We start from the raw sequence: 15510 nt of genomic DNA on the forward strand, positions 1-15510 counted from the left end.
TAGCTGCAACTTTAGTTGTTTAGGAGGTCTGACTAAAAATTATGAAAGTATATTGACACGGAGTACGTGTGCTACCCTAGTACTCCGTACACCCAATACTAACCTTGTAAATGATAATGGTAGCAATTATAACCTAGTAAGACCAGAATAAACCGGAAATAAAAATTGCGTGCACTATTGTATATTGAACAGTTTTGTTTATTCCAGAGAAGACGGTTGTCATTTTGGATAATTGGAGAAGTATGCTTATTAGGCCAATAACAAGATGAGATATTTATTTCTGCTGATGCCAATATGGAGATGACACGTTTATTTCAGCTTACAGTGACAACTACCTAACATGCCGTCCTAGTTCGTTTCGCCTAATGGCAAGCAGACTCCAATAAACTGGGGAAATTATTTTGCTACCTGCGTGCCGATAAAAGTTCTTATGCGAGTTTTTGTCATTCCCATGTTTTCGGTATAGCTGAAATAAGATGTCCCGTATAAGGAACTTCATAAATGCCTTCATATTGCCACGTTCCATTTCTCAAGTTTTGTTATCGCCCCAAAACACTACACAATTATCCGCACAAAACGCGCGTGCAGTTTTCGAGAAGCTTCCGGACTTAAGTAGATCATTTCGATAAGATCACGCCCACTTTGCGAACTGTACAGATTAATCTGGAACCTATCTACCGCCAGCGATAACGCTAGAACATTCGATGGCAAGAGTATAAAAGCCGGCGCACTTCGCCGCTTGTCAGTAGTTGATCGACGGCCCACGCTCCGTTCGCCGCCATCAGTCGAAGACTGCTACTGTAATTGGACTTTCCGTTTAGCGGGCACACGTTCGCCCGAATAAACAGGTGAGTTCCAACGCAAAGTCTCCTGTCTTCGGCCACGCCACGACCCCATGACATCTGGTGGAAGTGCTGCTTCGTTCATGTACAGGACGCCCCCGTCAAGCCGTGAACCCAGCCCATGTCGCGGAGAAGACACCGACGCCTACCAAGAGCAGCGAACAAGCCGCCGACAGCAAGGTCTCCCACCGGAGTACGGGCTTCTACAAGACAAGGCGCGGAAGACCCAGGCCATGACCTTGACTGCAGCGACAATGACAACCGGAGCGTCTCAGCCCGAGATCGTCATTCATCAACCCAGGGAACCACCAACGTTCCATGGGTCATCGTTTGAAGACCCGGAAACCTGGCTAGAAACATATGACTGTGTGGCCGCCCTCAACCACTGGGACAACGAAGAAAAGCTCCGTCGTGTGTACTTCTACTTGGAAGACACCGCAAGGATCTGGCTAGAGAAGCGGGAGTCCGCGCTCCGAACGTGGGATGTCTTCAGCGGCGCATTTCTGCAAACGTTCCCGAGCGTCGCTCGCAAAGAGAAGGCCGCTGCTCTACTAGAGACCGGAGTACAGCTACCAAATGAAAAGGTCGGAATTTTCACAGAGGAGATGACCCGCCTATTCTGTCACGCTGACCCAGACATGCCTGAGGAGAAGAAAGTTCGTTTCCTCATGCGAGGGGTCAAACAGGAGCTCTTCGCGGGACTAATGAGGAATCCACCAAACACCGTCCAAGAATTTGTATCTGAGGCGACCACCATCAAAAAAACAAAAAAAACCTGAAAATGCGCACCAGACAGTATAATCGTCGCCAGACTCCAGAATGCGCTGCTGCTCAAGCCAGTGACTCCGAAGGCCTGCGTGTGACGATCCGAGCGATCGTGCGGGAAGAGCTGCGCAAACTGTTGCCTTCACCGCAGCCTCAAGTGCATTCAATCACCGACATTGTGCGAGAAGAAGTTAGGCAATCGCTTCGAATTCTCCAAACACCGCTGCCCCAGCCAGAAACTATGAGCTACGCCACCACCACCCCCACCGACGTCCTACCATTCCCCAGCGGGCCAGCGCGGTGCGCCGAGGAAAACGGACGTTTGCCGTGCACCTGACCACCGCCCTCGTTGCTACCACTGCGGCGAGGCCGGACACACATACCGCCGTTGCCAGTACCGACAGACGGGACTGCGTGGCTTCGCCGTCAATTCACCACGTCCGCAGCCAGGAGATCGGCCACGTGACATCGCCGACTACCTGACAGGAACTCAATGGACATCACGAAGTCCTTCCCGTTCACCGTCGCCCTGCCGCCGCATGTCACCGCACCCCCGGCAGTACTCTGGCCCAACGCAGGGTCGGTCTCCTAGCCCGTATCCAGGAAACTAATGTCAGCAACCGATGGAGGTGCGGTTGATGTGCGACGAACTACCGAAGATCCTCCGACGACGATGCCACCGCGACGGAGCTTTCCAAACACAACGCCAACCAGGCAAAGCCCTGACGGCTAAAGCTCACTTACCGAAGGTGGCCGGACGACGCAACATGGGAGCAGCGGAACAAGCCGACGCAGCCGTGACCCGACGCCACGCTCTGACTGTAATGCAAGATGGCGAACTAGCGACCTCGACGTTCTTATCGACGGCCATGGTGTGACCGCCCTCGTCGATACTGGAGCCGACTATTCCGTCATCAGTGGGTCGTTCGTCGCGAAGTTAAAGAAAGTTAGGACAGCTTGGGAAGGCCCTGAAATCCGCACAGCCGGAGGTCATCTCGTAACGCCTTCAGGAATCTGCACAGCGAGAGTCACCATTAACGGCCGTATTTATCCTACAGACTTCGTAGTCCTACCGCGTTGCTCGAGAGATGTCATCCTTGGTATGAACTTCTTATGCCTCCATGGTGCTGTCATCAACCTAAGAACAAAGTCGATAACGTTATCCAAGGAAGAAGCACTGCCACCGCGCACGCCGTCAAGAAACCATGCCTTGAATGTGCTGGAAGAACAAGTCACCATTCCGCTTCGCTCCAGCGTCATTATTTCAGTCGGCGCTCCTAAATCACCTGACCTGGAAGGCGCCGTTTAAGGCAGTCAGCATCCGTTGGTCACCCGAAATATTTGCGTCGCAAGAGGAACTGCAGAGCTACAGGGAGGCAAAGCAACGGTTATGCTCACGAATTTCAGCAATGAATACAAACATGTGAACAAAGGAACAACGGTCGCATACATCGAAGAAATTGTGGACGCCACCAGTGCTTTCGCCCTCGTCGATTCTGCGGAACCTGCTCAGAGAACGTGTGAACGTGTTTGGGTGTGGACGCCAATACGCCGACATGGACTAAGTGAAAAGCTTCTGCGACGGTACTTCGGCCCGTACAGGAAGGTTCGACGTCTCGGCCCACTTGATTACGAGGTTGTCCCCGACGGCATCACGAACTCTCAACGACGCCGATCACATCCTGAAGTCGTCCTTGTCGTGCGCCTCAAGCCGTTTCATGCGCGTTAACTGAAACAGTGTTTTTTGTATTATTGTTGTATCATGATTTAATCATTGTAGTTTCTTGCATTATTGTTGTACCTTCATCTTTAGTTAAAGCATCGGACGGTGCCTTTTTTTTTTCAGAGGGGGCTGCATTTCCGATGGAGGCGGAAATGTTGTAGGCCCGTGTGCTCAGATTTGGGTGCACGTTAAAGAACCCTAGGTGGTCGAAATTTCCGGAGCCCTCCACTACGGCGTCTCTCATAATCATATGGTGGTTTTGGGACGTTAAACCCCGCATATCAATTTTTCAGAGGGGGGCAATGCCACGTTTCATTTCTTAAGTTTTGTTATCGCCCCAAAACACTACACAATTCTCAGCACAAAACGCGCGTGCAGTTTTCGAGAAGCTTCCAAACTTTAGTAAATCATTTCGATAAGATCACGCCCACTCTGCGAACTGTACAGATTTTTCTGGAACCTATGCCACCACCAGCTATAATGCTAGAACATTCGATGGCAAGAGTATAAATGCCGACGCAATTCGCCGCTTGTCAGTAGTTGATCGACGGCAGACGCTTCGTTCGCCGCTATCAGTCCAAGACTGCTACTGTAATTGGACTTTCCGTTTACCGGGCCCACGTTCGCCCAAATAAACAGGTAAATTCCAACGCAAAGTGTCCCGTCTTCGGCCACGCCACGACCCCATGACAACATTTCATCAGGAGCGACATTGAGTGGGCTCATTTTCATAGAATAGACAGGTCTTGAGGAAGTAGGTAACACAAAGTTGGGGTGGATCGAAAGCGTTTCATTGAAATTCATTGGCTCCGTATTATCATGAATCCATGGCGTAAGCTCACAGTCCTCAATGATTGACTTTCTGTTGTAGAGTATGATGTTACAACGTTGACGTTCATTTATTATAGAACACATCTGGGAGCTCTTTCTTGACTGGTTATGAAAGTTCAGTTTGAGTGGAAACAGAATATTTACTCCAGGTGTGCGACGTTCGGACATGAAGCAGGTAGACCTATTGCAATACACGCTATAGACTTTGGATATCTTTTGATAAGATGAAAGTTTATTTTAGTTTCGAAGTGCATCATATTCAGTCCCGCATAACGTTTGCAAAGTGGTCGTTTTAAAACACCACATCGAGCTCTCGAGCGCTTGCATGGGCTGATCAAAACGGTTGTTTTTCAATTTGCAGGAGCTATCCCGTAGACATACTTGTTGCCATTGGATATACATCTTATAGTGACTACGGGACAAATGACTGTCGCATGGTGCCTCCAGTCCTCCATACTAGAGAGCTACTGGAGCCATCTCTTTTAAATACATCTTACCCCGTTCGTGTGGTAAGTAGATATGTCTATTCGTTTTATTCTTTACTGTACATTTGAGCGAAATGTTCAGCAAAGAAAACGAGGACTACCCCAGGAAATGCAGTGATAAAGCGGAAGCCACGTGTGTTTTTATTGTACATTTGTAAGAATTCATTGGACTTCATCTTCCTCATCTGTCAATAGCCATCATCAGTCTTCGCTTTAGCCTCTTAATCATCGGCGCGATCTTGCTGTTTCTTGAATAAAGTGTCAGATGAACCTTGGTATTTCAAGTGGTGGAAAGTGCTTCAGGATCTCTTCGACCTATCTCCATCCAAAGCCAGCTCCTGGAGCTCCGTTCGGGACGTCGCTTACGCCAGCAGAGTACCATGGCGCAAAAGCAATCCCAATCGATCCACCCGCCGGCCCAACCACCCACCGCCAACCCAAGCCCGGTCAACAACCCCCCTCGGGAGCCGCCAATCTTCTCCAGTCTGCCTGGAGAAAATGTCGTAGACTGGCTCGACAACTATGACCGCGTAGATGTCTACGACAACTGGAACGAGGAATCGAAATTATCACGTGTCCAGTTTTACGTCTCTCAAGTTGCCAAGACGTGGTTCCTAAACCACGAGAGCGACTTCCACGAATAGTCTTTTTTCAAAGACCAGCTCCGACGCATTTTCGGCACACCGACAATACGTTCAGAAGTTGCTCCGAAGAAACTGGCAGAACGCGTTCAACATTGTGGTGAGCCCTACATTTCTTATATTGAGAATGTGCTTGCACTTTGCCGTCGTATCGACGACACCATGCACGCAGCTGGTCATGTCGGACGCCTTCTGAAGGGTATCGGAACTACCGCTTTCCACTCCCTCGCCGCGCACATCCCTTGGATGGTTCCTGACGTCGTCGCTGTATGCCAGCGGCTTGATACCTTGCACTTGATCCGTCTGCGACCCGACTTCTCTGAGAATTCTCTGGCAAACAGTATAGAGCTCCAATCCATAATTCAAGCCATAATTTGTGAGGAATTACAAGCCTATAGTGTACCTCCTTCTAACAACGTTCCCACTCAACCTGCCTCTAGCGATCTGCGTGGCATTATTAGGGAAGAAGTGTCAGCATTTAAAAGCACCCACCATGTTCCACCTTGCCCCCAACCAGCTTCGTACGCACAAATCGCTTCAATGCAACCCTCGCGTCTCAAGTACCACCACCTGTGCCTGATCACGACCACATCACCCGTCTAGTCGCCCGTCCACCGAACCCTACCTACTATTCGCCCTGGCGAGCACCACGGCCTATTTGCTACTACTGTGGAATTCAAGGACACATTTCCCGGTTCTGCCGACGTCGGCAGCAAGATGAACGTCATAGTTATACTGCTTTTTAACGTGACGACACATGTGCTCGAGGTTATTACCGTTATGCGGACCGTCTTTCCAACCCCCGATCCTCGTCTCCTGTGTACATTTCCGACTCGACCAACAATACACGTGCCTCCCGACCACGCCCCCCTTCGCCACTTCGACGCTGTGTTTCCCCACTTCGGCCTGTCTCTCAACTGTGTGCCCAGCGATCGGAAAACTAAACAGTGCAGTTTTTGGAGGGAAAACCGCATCGCGGCGAAATGACCCAAGTCCTCCTGAACGACCATCAAACATGTTATTGGTGATTGTGCAGGGTGTGCGGGTGTTGGCTTTGCTGGACACGGGAGCATCTATTTCAGTTATGCGTGCCAACTTGTGTTCTCGGTTGCGGAAAGTGAAGATGCCCTACCTTGAATCATCCTTGATTGGGGCCAATGTCGCAATAATTAGACCATCGGCCCAATGTACAGCGCGTGCCTTCATTGATGGTATTCGTCATCAGATCACCTTCGCTGTCTTAATTTTGTGTGCTCAAGAACTAATTTTAGATTGGGACTTTCTCTCATCAGCATCTGCATTAATTTATTGCCGTCAACGTGTAGTCCAGATGACAGAGACTGATCACTTCAGCGAATGAGTCGACGAGAAACCACTTCGTTTTCTTCACAGCTTTCGATTCTATACTGCTCCCGGGTCAGGAGCAACTCATCACCATCACTTCTCCGAATTTCGCCAATGGTGACGTCCTTATCAACCCTTCCAGTCACTGTCTAGCTCGTGGCGTTGTACTCACCTCTAGCCTGGTGCGGTTAAAAGACAGTACTGCGATATTCCTTGGCCTTAACCCTACCCCGGAGCCTGTCCTCCTACCCCTTGGTTCTTCAGTGTCGTGTTGTGTGGATACCCAACCGGTATCTCTGGCCTCTCTTGACGCCTTGCCAGCTCATCCACAACAGGGCCAGCCTGTTACTTCTTCCTCCTTTGCTGCAGGGATAAATCCTTACCTCTCTGCTTCTCAACGTGAGGCGTTGCTAGATTTGGTAACGAAACACCAGGCCTCTTTCGACACCAATGCTTCGGCACTAGGACAGACCACAGTTGCGCATCTCTGCATCAACACTGAAGGTCAGACTGTTGTACGCCCTCGTCCCTACCGAGTCTCCTTGGCCGAGCGCAAAATCATCGATGAGAACGTGACCGATATGCTAAAAAGAAATATCATACGACCCTCTACCAGTTCTTGGTCATCACCCGTCGTGTTGGTACAAAAGAAGGATGAATCGGTACGATTTTGTGTTGATTACCACATGCTCAACAAGATTACCCCAAAGGATGTCTATCCAATGCCCCGTATAGATGATGCACTTGACTCATTGCAAGGCGCCCAATACTTCTCCACCCTTAATTTTCGGTCCGCATATTGGAAAATTTCAATGGACTAAACAGACAAAAAAAAGACTGCCTTTTCTACGCCGGACGGTTTTTGCGAGTTTAACGTAATGCCATTTGGCCTAAGTAAAGCTCCCGCCACATTGCAAAGGATGATCGACACTGTTCTTCATGGCCTCAAGGAAAAACTTGTCTATGCTACCTTGATAATATTGCCGTGTTTTCTTCCACTTTTGCTGATCATCTGCAACGCCTAGATCAAGTGCTCACATGTCTTTCTAACGCTCGACTTAAACTAAACTCAAAGAAGTGCCGCTTTGGCAACACAGACATAAAAGTTCTAGGACATCTCGTTAGTAAAGATGGCATCCAGCCCAATGCGGGCAAAATTTCCGCAGTCCTCAATTTTCCGCGCCCCTTTCGTTCCAAAGAACTACGCAGTTTCCTTGGACTCGCATCGCACTTTCACCGATTGATTCGCAACATGGTCACCATTGCCGCTCCTCTCCACAAGCTCCTTGCTAGTACCGGTTCCTTCGATTGGAATGATCAATCCGAAGCCTCATTTCAAGAACTCAAACACGCACTGACATCCCCACCAGTGCTTTGTTATTTGATGGCAAGGCACCCACGTTATTACACACTGACGCTAGTGAACAAGGAATCGGTGCCGTACTCCTCCACTGTGACCATGCCTTTCGCGAGAACCTTGTCGCGTATGGAAGCCGCACTCCGACCTCTGCAGGGAAGAGGTACTCGATAACTGAACAAGAGTGCTTGGCTGTTATCTGGTCCATCCAAAAATTTCGTTCATATCTACATGGTCGCCATTTTACTGTTGTGACAGACCAACATGCTCTTTGCTGGTTGTCCACAATCAAAAACTTGTCGGGGTGACTTGGTCACTGGATTCTCCGGTTACAATCATGTGACTTTGACGTCATGTACAAGACCGGAAGAAACACTAAGATGCCGATGCTTTGTCACGATGCCCTTTGCCACAGTCTTAGGCGCACGTCACATCCCCTTGTCAAATTGGCTATATGCCTCGTCGATATCATCTATTTGTACCATACTTTCATTCACCCATCCGTCAGTACTTACCAGTCACCAGCGAGCCGATTCTTATTGCACAGACCTCATCGATCGGCTTACCGGTGCCTCATTTTCCACAAATGCCAAGCTCCGGAAAAAACTCCGGCTATTCAAGTTGGAGGACGATGTGCTCTATCGATACATTTTCCACCCTGAAGGTCATTGATGGGTTCCCGTCGTACCACGTGCACTACGCACTGAAGTTTTGCGCGCTTCACACGACTCGACCTCAGGCCACTTGGGTTATTACAAAACATCTGAGCGCATCCGCAGTCGATTCTTCTAGCCTGGTCTTTCCACGACGGTAGCTAGGTATATTGCCTCGTGCGCACTTTGCCAACCCCGCAAGTGGCCCACTACTGCTCCAGTCGGGACCCTGAAACCACTTTTTGACCAGCAGAGCCATTCTCTGTCATCGGAATTGACCTCTTCAGGCCCCTCCCAACTACATCAGACGGCAAGAACTGAATTATCACCACGGTTGATCACTTGACCCGGTACGCTGAGACGGCCTCGATCACTTCAGGAACTGCTTCCGAAGTAGCAACTTTCTTCTTGAATGCTATTTACCTACGTCACGGAGCCCCTCGTGTTCTTTTGAGCGATCTAGGCAAGACATTTTTTTCAAGCATGCTCAGTGAAGTTCTTCAAGCATCAAAAACAGTTCATAAAACATCTAGCTATCACCCACAAACCAATAGCTTAACGGAAAGATTTCATCGCACGTTGTGCGACATGCTGCCTATGTATATCCGACCGAACCATCGCAACTAGTGTGCCATTCTTTCCTTTGTCACATATGCAAATAACACGTCATTTCAACGAGCCACAGGCTTTTCTCAATTTTTCCTAGTATACTGACGCCAACCTACATCACCACTGGACGTTTCAATCTTTTCTGGCCCCGTCAACGCTTCACTATTCGTTTGCGAGCACTTTCTGTCCCGTGTTGCTCAATTCTGTCGTCTTGCCCGTGTAAACACCGAAGCTAGCCACGAAGATCAAAAACATCGTTACGATGCCACTCACCACGTCATTCTCTACCGCCCTGGCGACGGTGCACTTCTGTAGACTCCTGCACAAACGCTTGGCTTATACAAGAAGCTTGAGTCGCGCTATCTTGGCCCCTACAAAGCTGTCAAAGAGACCTCACCGGTGAACTACCGTATCACACCTGTTCATGCTCCCACTGACCAACGTTGCCGCGGGACAGAGATAGCGCACGTTTCGCGTCTCAAGTCCTATCGTATGCATTCCACAGCTTGATTCCCGGCCAGGCTGGCTGCTTCTGTCGACGGGGGAAATTAGTGTAAGAATTCACTGCACTTCATCTTCCTCATCTGTCAATAACCAACATCCGTCTTCGCTTCGGCCTCTTCATCATCGGCGCCATCTTGCTGTTGCTTGAATAAAGCGTGAGCTGAACCGTGGTATTTCAATATCAATATTATGGGCAACATTACCTGGTTTTCACATTCACTGTCATGTTTTGTGTGAATTCCTAAATGATAACATGCCCCAGAAAATGGCATGTTCTACGCGTGAGCAGAAGTGTGAGACCCGGGGAGATGAAGGCAGATGAAGCAGAGGTAAAACTAGAGAGCCATATGCGTCGAACGGAGGGTGCACGCTACGAAATCCTTTAGCTTGCGATGCCTGTCATCGATCACTCCTCAACAAGAAATAAAATGCCCACTTGTCTTTCCTTGGGTGACATGGACACTGGGGAATATGAGGGGGCAGGGTTACTTTAGCATTATTAACGAAGTTTTGTCATAAGAATTGATTGATACGTGAGGGTTAACGTTCCAAAACCACCATATTATAAGAGACGCTATAGTGGAGGGCTTGGGAATTTTAGACCAATTGGGAATCTTTGACGTGCACGCAAATATGAGCACACAGGCTTACAGCACTCTCCCCTGCATGAAAAATTCAGTCGCCACAGCCGCGAGTCGGTCCCGCGAGCTGGGGTTCAGCAGCCGAATACGTTAGCCTCCAGAACACTGCGGTGGGGTAGTCATAAGAGCGTAGTGGCCAGTGCTTGCATGCACGCTACACACACATGCCTAGGACCAGGGGACACGTACAAATGGTGTGGCCATTTGCGTATGTCTTTCCTTCTGTGTCTCAATCCTACAAGTCGTAGCCTTCATTAAAGCCTGCTGAGAAACACTTGCTGTGCGGGCGTTGAGAGTGCTCTCATAGGTGCTTGAAAGCCCTGACAGACTCGCATAACTCAAGTGATGAGTGACGTTAGAGCTGCTTCTCCGTTAAGTCTTGGCTTAAAGCCATATACAGGCTTTTGTTCCAGTGACACGGAAAGCCGCTGTCCATATACGTTTCCCGTGTGCTTTCCGAGTGGATGACCTACCACTTGTGGGCGTTCTATGTGACGTATTCCTATGATGGAATCGCAATGACCAATTAGAGATTTATGCTTCCTGCTCCATAGTACCACAACTTGGACTTGAGAAATTTTTTCCGTTTCATGAGTTCTATGCAGCACATCCAAAGCTACACGATCTTCTAGCCCAGATTCTTGCGAAGCGACATGCATTGTCAATGTTCAGAACCCGTTGCTTGTCCTCATGGCCTTTACTTAATGTGTCGTCAGAAGATTTTTACTTGAATGTTTTGCCGCGATTTGAAAATGTAATCTGCCCAACGATTTTGACTCATTTTTCATATAAAACAGTTCTTCAGGCTCTATGATGCTGAAGAAAACGTTTTTCTTGTCAGTGTTATAACATGCAAATGGAAGAAGAAACAACGCAACTGTGGCTCGCATGCAATAAGATTTCTTCTCTAAAGTAAAAGGTATTGGTATGAAATTCCCTGAAATTTTATTGATAGGCGGCCCATCCACAGTCTCCACATCACCGCGTAGGAACCAGCATTGCGTCCGATAAACATGGCTTCACTGCAGAAAACAGTGTTCGCCGACCTCAAATCTATGAAGGGACCACTGTGCGCTCTGTAGCTGGCAAGCTTTTAACTGATGCTTTTATTTTTATTTATTTATTTATTTATTCACTTATTTATGATACCTCAAAGGCCTTTAAAGGAAGGGGTTTTACATGAAGGGTCGGCATATCTACAAAAACAGCTCTTCTTTGACGCGTTTGAAGATGGCTTGGTCGGAATGAAGCACTGCCTGGGTGGGAAGGTCATTCCAGTTCCTTTATGTCTGGTCGAAGAATGAGGAGGCATATGAGACAGTGTGGGCTTGAGGGGGGTATACTGTGTTTTCGTGGTTGGTCCGGCTTGAGGGGTGCTGTGCGGGAGCAATGAGATCGGCTTGGGGTGACTTGTGAAAGAACTTATAAAATAGAGAAAGGCGGGAGACTCGACGGCGTGATACAAGGCATGGAAGGTTGGCTTGAGATTTGAGTTTCGATGAGCTAGAGTTTTAGGAATAGTCAGAAAAATATGAAACGTACAGCACAATTCTGTACTGATTCAAGCCTGGTATTGTGATTATGTTGGAATGGGTCCCACAGGGCGCATGCATATTCGAGCATGCGCCCTGTAGCATGCATATTTGCTTTATATTCCTGTCCTTAGACTCGACAACACAGTATTTGTGCCGTTTGAGCGCTGTTTTTGAAAGCTACACTTCAATTCTCAATTTTTTAGGCTTAGCGTGTAGCGATAGGCGCTTCGCACATCTCGAAGGGAATACATTACGCGTTTATTAGTTGTCGCTAATTCTTGACAGCCGGCACCACTTGTCTAGTCATCGGCATGACGGCACGTTTTGTTTTACGCTACGCATTTTCGAGTACCAGGCCGACTAAGACTCCTCATTGATTGCTGAAATCATGAACGGCAGCGATGCGGACGGCATTTACAAATAGCGTGATAAACGCAGAGTAACAAGCAAGCAGCTCGGAGCATCCCACAGCAGACGCAGTTGACGCGAAAAGCCGAAAACAGATGACGCTCCTCGATGATGCTCAAGATGCTGTTTCGCGGTAGCAAGGGCAGTGATCAAGAAAACGTGCTTAGTGACTTCGATCTTAGTTCAATACTGCCAGTGTTTTACACAGTTTCTGTTGAGCGGAGAAAATTCGGAGAGTGCGTGAGGTCACCATTAGTAGCACTCGCCGCTTGCCGATGATTAGCAGACGACATGGCGCGGAAGGATACATTTAGGTGTGCTCATCTTCTTGATTCGTCGAGAAAGGCTACAGCTTCCACATAACTGCAAGGAACTCATGAAATGGATTATAGAATCCTGCAGGTGGACGCCTCCTTAAAACAATAGCACCACAGTCTCGTATGCACTCATAAAGAGCCCTTTTGGCTTCATTCTTCCCAGGCCTTACATGCTGTTAACCCAGCTTGCTTTGGACTTGTGATGCCCACGTATTAGCTGCTGTTGGTGCTTTACACTGCACAGATTTTTCGGGCTGGCTCCTGCTACCCTGGGACGGGTCGCTTTATGATACGCACATATCTTTTTCTTTGTACATTGAGGTACAGTAGCGGCCACGTCTCTGTATATATATAGTGCGCGAGCAGCTGGCCTTGCTCTGCAGTGCGACACCTTGCAGCCATTGCGGGTTGTGACGTCACGTGCACAGGAGCATTCGCAGTCGTTCAATAGTGCAGGCCTGCTCTGCACGGGTGACAACATTGACCGGTGTGCTTGTGAAACCGAAGATCCGCGCTCGCTCAGAGTGCTTATGTCATATTTATTTCGCAGGATAAAGTGCGTTTCGACTGATAACACACATACGCCTGCATAAATGGCCCACTCTTTGTGGCCGCTTTGAATTTGTGGCTGTCTAGATTTTTTATGCATGCTGTTGGCATTATCTAATGTTAATATGATCGCATGCCACAAAACGGTCACAAAAGGTGCATCGTTGATGAAGGTGCGTCTTGTAAATCGAAACGCCTTCGTGTTACGAAATAGATTTGACGAAAGCACCCTGACGGGGCACGAATCTTCGGCTAAACAAGCAGGCCTTCCACCATTGTCACCAGTGTCGAGCATGCCCGTATGTCTCTGTAAGGCCGCGCATGCTCCTGTGCACGCGACGTCACAACCCGCAACGGCCGCAAAATGTCGCGCCGAAGAGCAAGGCTGGCCCTTATTCGCTATACACACACGTGGCCATGGCTGTACTCTTCATGTGCTTCACACAGCATTTCCTTGGGGACATTCTTTGTACTTAGCGTCTGCCTTTTCTTGCTTTTTTTTTACACCTTTGCCATCTCCTATTCACTCTCTCTTCATCTTCGCTCATTTTTATTACTTCACACATGCTCTGCCATCTTTTACGCTATGGGGCGGGAAATAAAATTGTAACCTAAACATTTTCGCTGTGAATCTCAATTTCTTTAGGCTAGCCATGAATTTGTGATGTACTAAAATTAGCTAATTAAACAAGCGCGTAAATGCAGCACACGATTGCATGCGTATATATCGCGTGATAATCACCAGATATAGTAGCCTATGCAGCGACCACCGTATCTTTTCGTTCATGCCGTACTTGTTAGCACCGATATTGCATTCATATCACACAGGAGTATGCAAATATATGAATCTTGAAGCTTATCGACAGAAGCGCACTTGATGATCTTGTGTACAGTCGATTTCTTCACCCGATACCCAATGCCGATAAGGTACTGTATATGTAGAGGTCATCTCGCGTTCACAGAAGGCATGCATACGTTTGTGCCTCTTGCTTCGTGCGCGATAAACCGTTTGTTAAATGTCGGTGTGGTCTAAGAGGTACTGTTGATGTAAGGAAAAGTTTATATGAGCCGAGGCTGCTGGCGTTTCAATGAATGCTTAGAACGTGCTCTTTCAATGAAGTGCGAAACAGTTTAATATTGGGTGATAGAATTGGGGGTATCCGGCTAAATTTCTTGAAAAGTATGTTCTTGAAATTGTCAGAATACATGGAGCCCTTCTTAGTATGGCACAGGGATACCTCGGCCTTAGTGCTAAAGAAGTCAGTTATGGTCTAGCTTTGAGGAAGGCAACTCCGCTTCTCGAAACGTCAACACGACACAACCCCCTTTTACGGATTGTTCATCGCAAGATTGCAAATGCCCTTTTCTTGCGTTTTAAGCCCCTCAAAGTGCTTTATTTTATTTGTGTGTGTGGCATGTGCGACCAGAATGTCGTAGTTCTCAATGCTCGTGCCGCGTGCAGATGGTATCACCACATGCTGGCACTTGTGTGTGTGTGTGTGTGTGTTTGTGTGTGTGTGTGTCGGCGTTTCGGTATAGTGGCATGGCGTTCCTGCCCCTTGCAGCATATGGAGGCGATAACCATTACTCTGCAGATCTTTCAACATTGAGATTAGATGGTATGTACGCCCTGTGGGGCTTGTGTAAAAAGTCGCCCTTGAGGCGTTCAGAAAGCAAATTACTCCCTGTGGGTGGGCTTTAGATAAACGAATGTCTTGAAACCTTCTATATTTATCAAGGGACCCACCCTAGTCCTGTTATCACAATAAAAACCAAGACGTCTTGTAGTAATATTTTCCGTGGAGCAACGCTTCCTTTTATTTGAGCACGTGTGCTTTAACGATGATAATGCAGTTATGAACGCACTTCAAGGAACTCATCGCCAACACTGTAATACAGATGATGTACTTTTCTCATATCGCAGTACCATTTGTGATGGTGCTCAACAGCTTTGCTGGCCATTCTGGTCAGCAGGCAAGAACCAGCGTGTATCAAATTAGCTATCTTGCTAACTCTCATTGGTTCTCTAAGCTGCTAAGGACGACTTATTATTGGAATACATGTGGCCACAATGCGGGCTCTGAAAGTCATCAAGATAGTATTTCTCTTACAGCATTCAGGTTGAACGGTGTCTGCGTCTCTGTGGCCAAGATGTGAGTAAAGGTCCGTATGTATGAAAGATTCACATGCTTTTCTGCACTCGTTTGCTCTTCGTGGCCATAAAAAGGTCGATGTGATTATCATATATAGACCACTGCGTCCCCTATGACAGCTGTAATACAAGAATCTTTCCCGCTCCAGGTCAG

At 48.1% G+C, this 15510-nt stretch overlaps 1 protein-coding gene across 1 annotated transcript in view; it reads left to right on the plus strand.

Moving 5' to 3' along the window:
- The window catches only part of LOC142789623 (uncharacterized), a 43957-nt gene extending 38474 nt beyond the window's left edge, over positions 1 to 5483 (plus strand). Inside the window, exons 7-8 of the mRNA XM_075885001.1 lie at positions 4523 to 4670; positions 5460 to 5483. Coding sequence (XP_075741116.1) covers positions 4523 to 4670; positions 5460 to 5483 — 172 coding nt within the window. The remainder of the gene's footprint in view (positions 1 to 4522; positions 4671 to 5459) is intronic.
- The last annotated feature ends 10027 nt before the right edge of the window (positions 5484 to 15510 follow it).

The sequence above is a fragment of the Rhipicephalus microplus genome, chromosome 2, assembly GCF_043290135.1.
Source record: "Rhipicephalus microplus isolate Deutch F79 chromosome 2, USDA_Rmic, whole genome shotgun sequence".
In the NCBI taxonomy this organism is placed as follows: domain Eukaryota; kingdom Metazoa; phylum Arthropoda; class Arachnida; order Ixodida; family Ixodidae; genus Rhipicephalus; species Rhipicephalus microplus.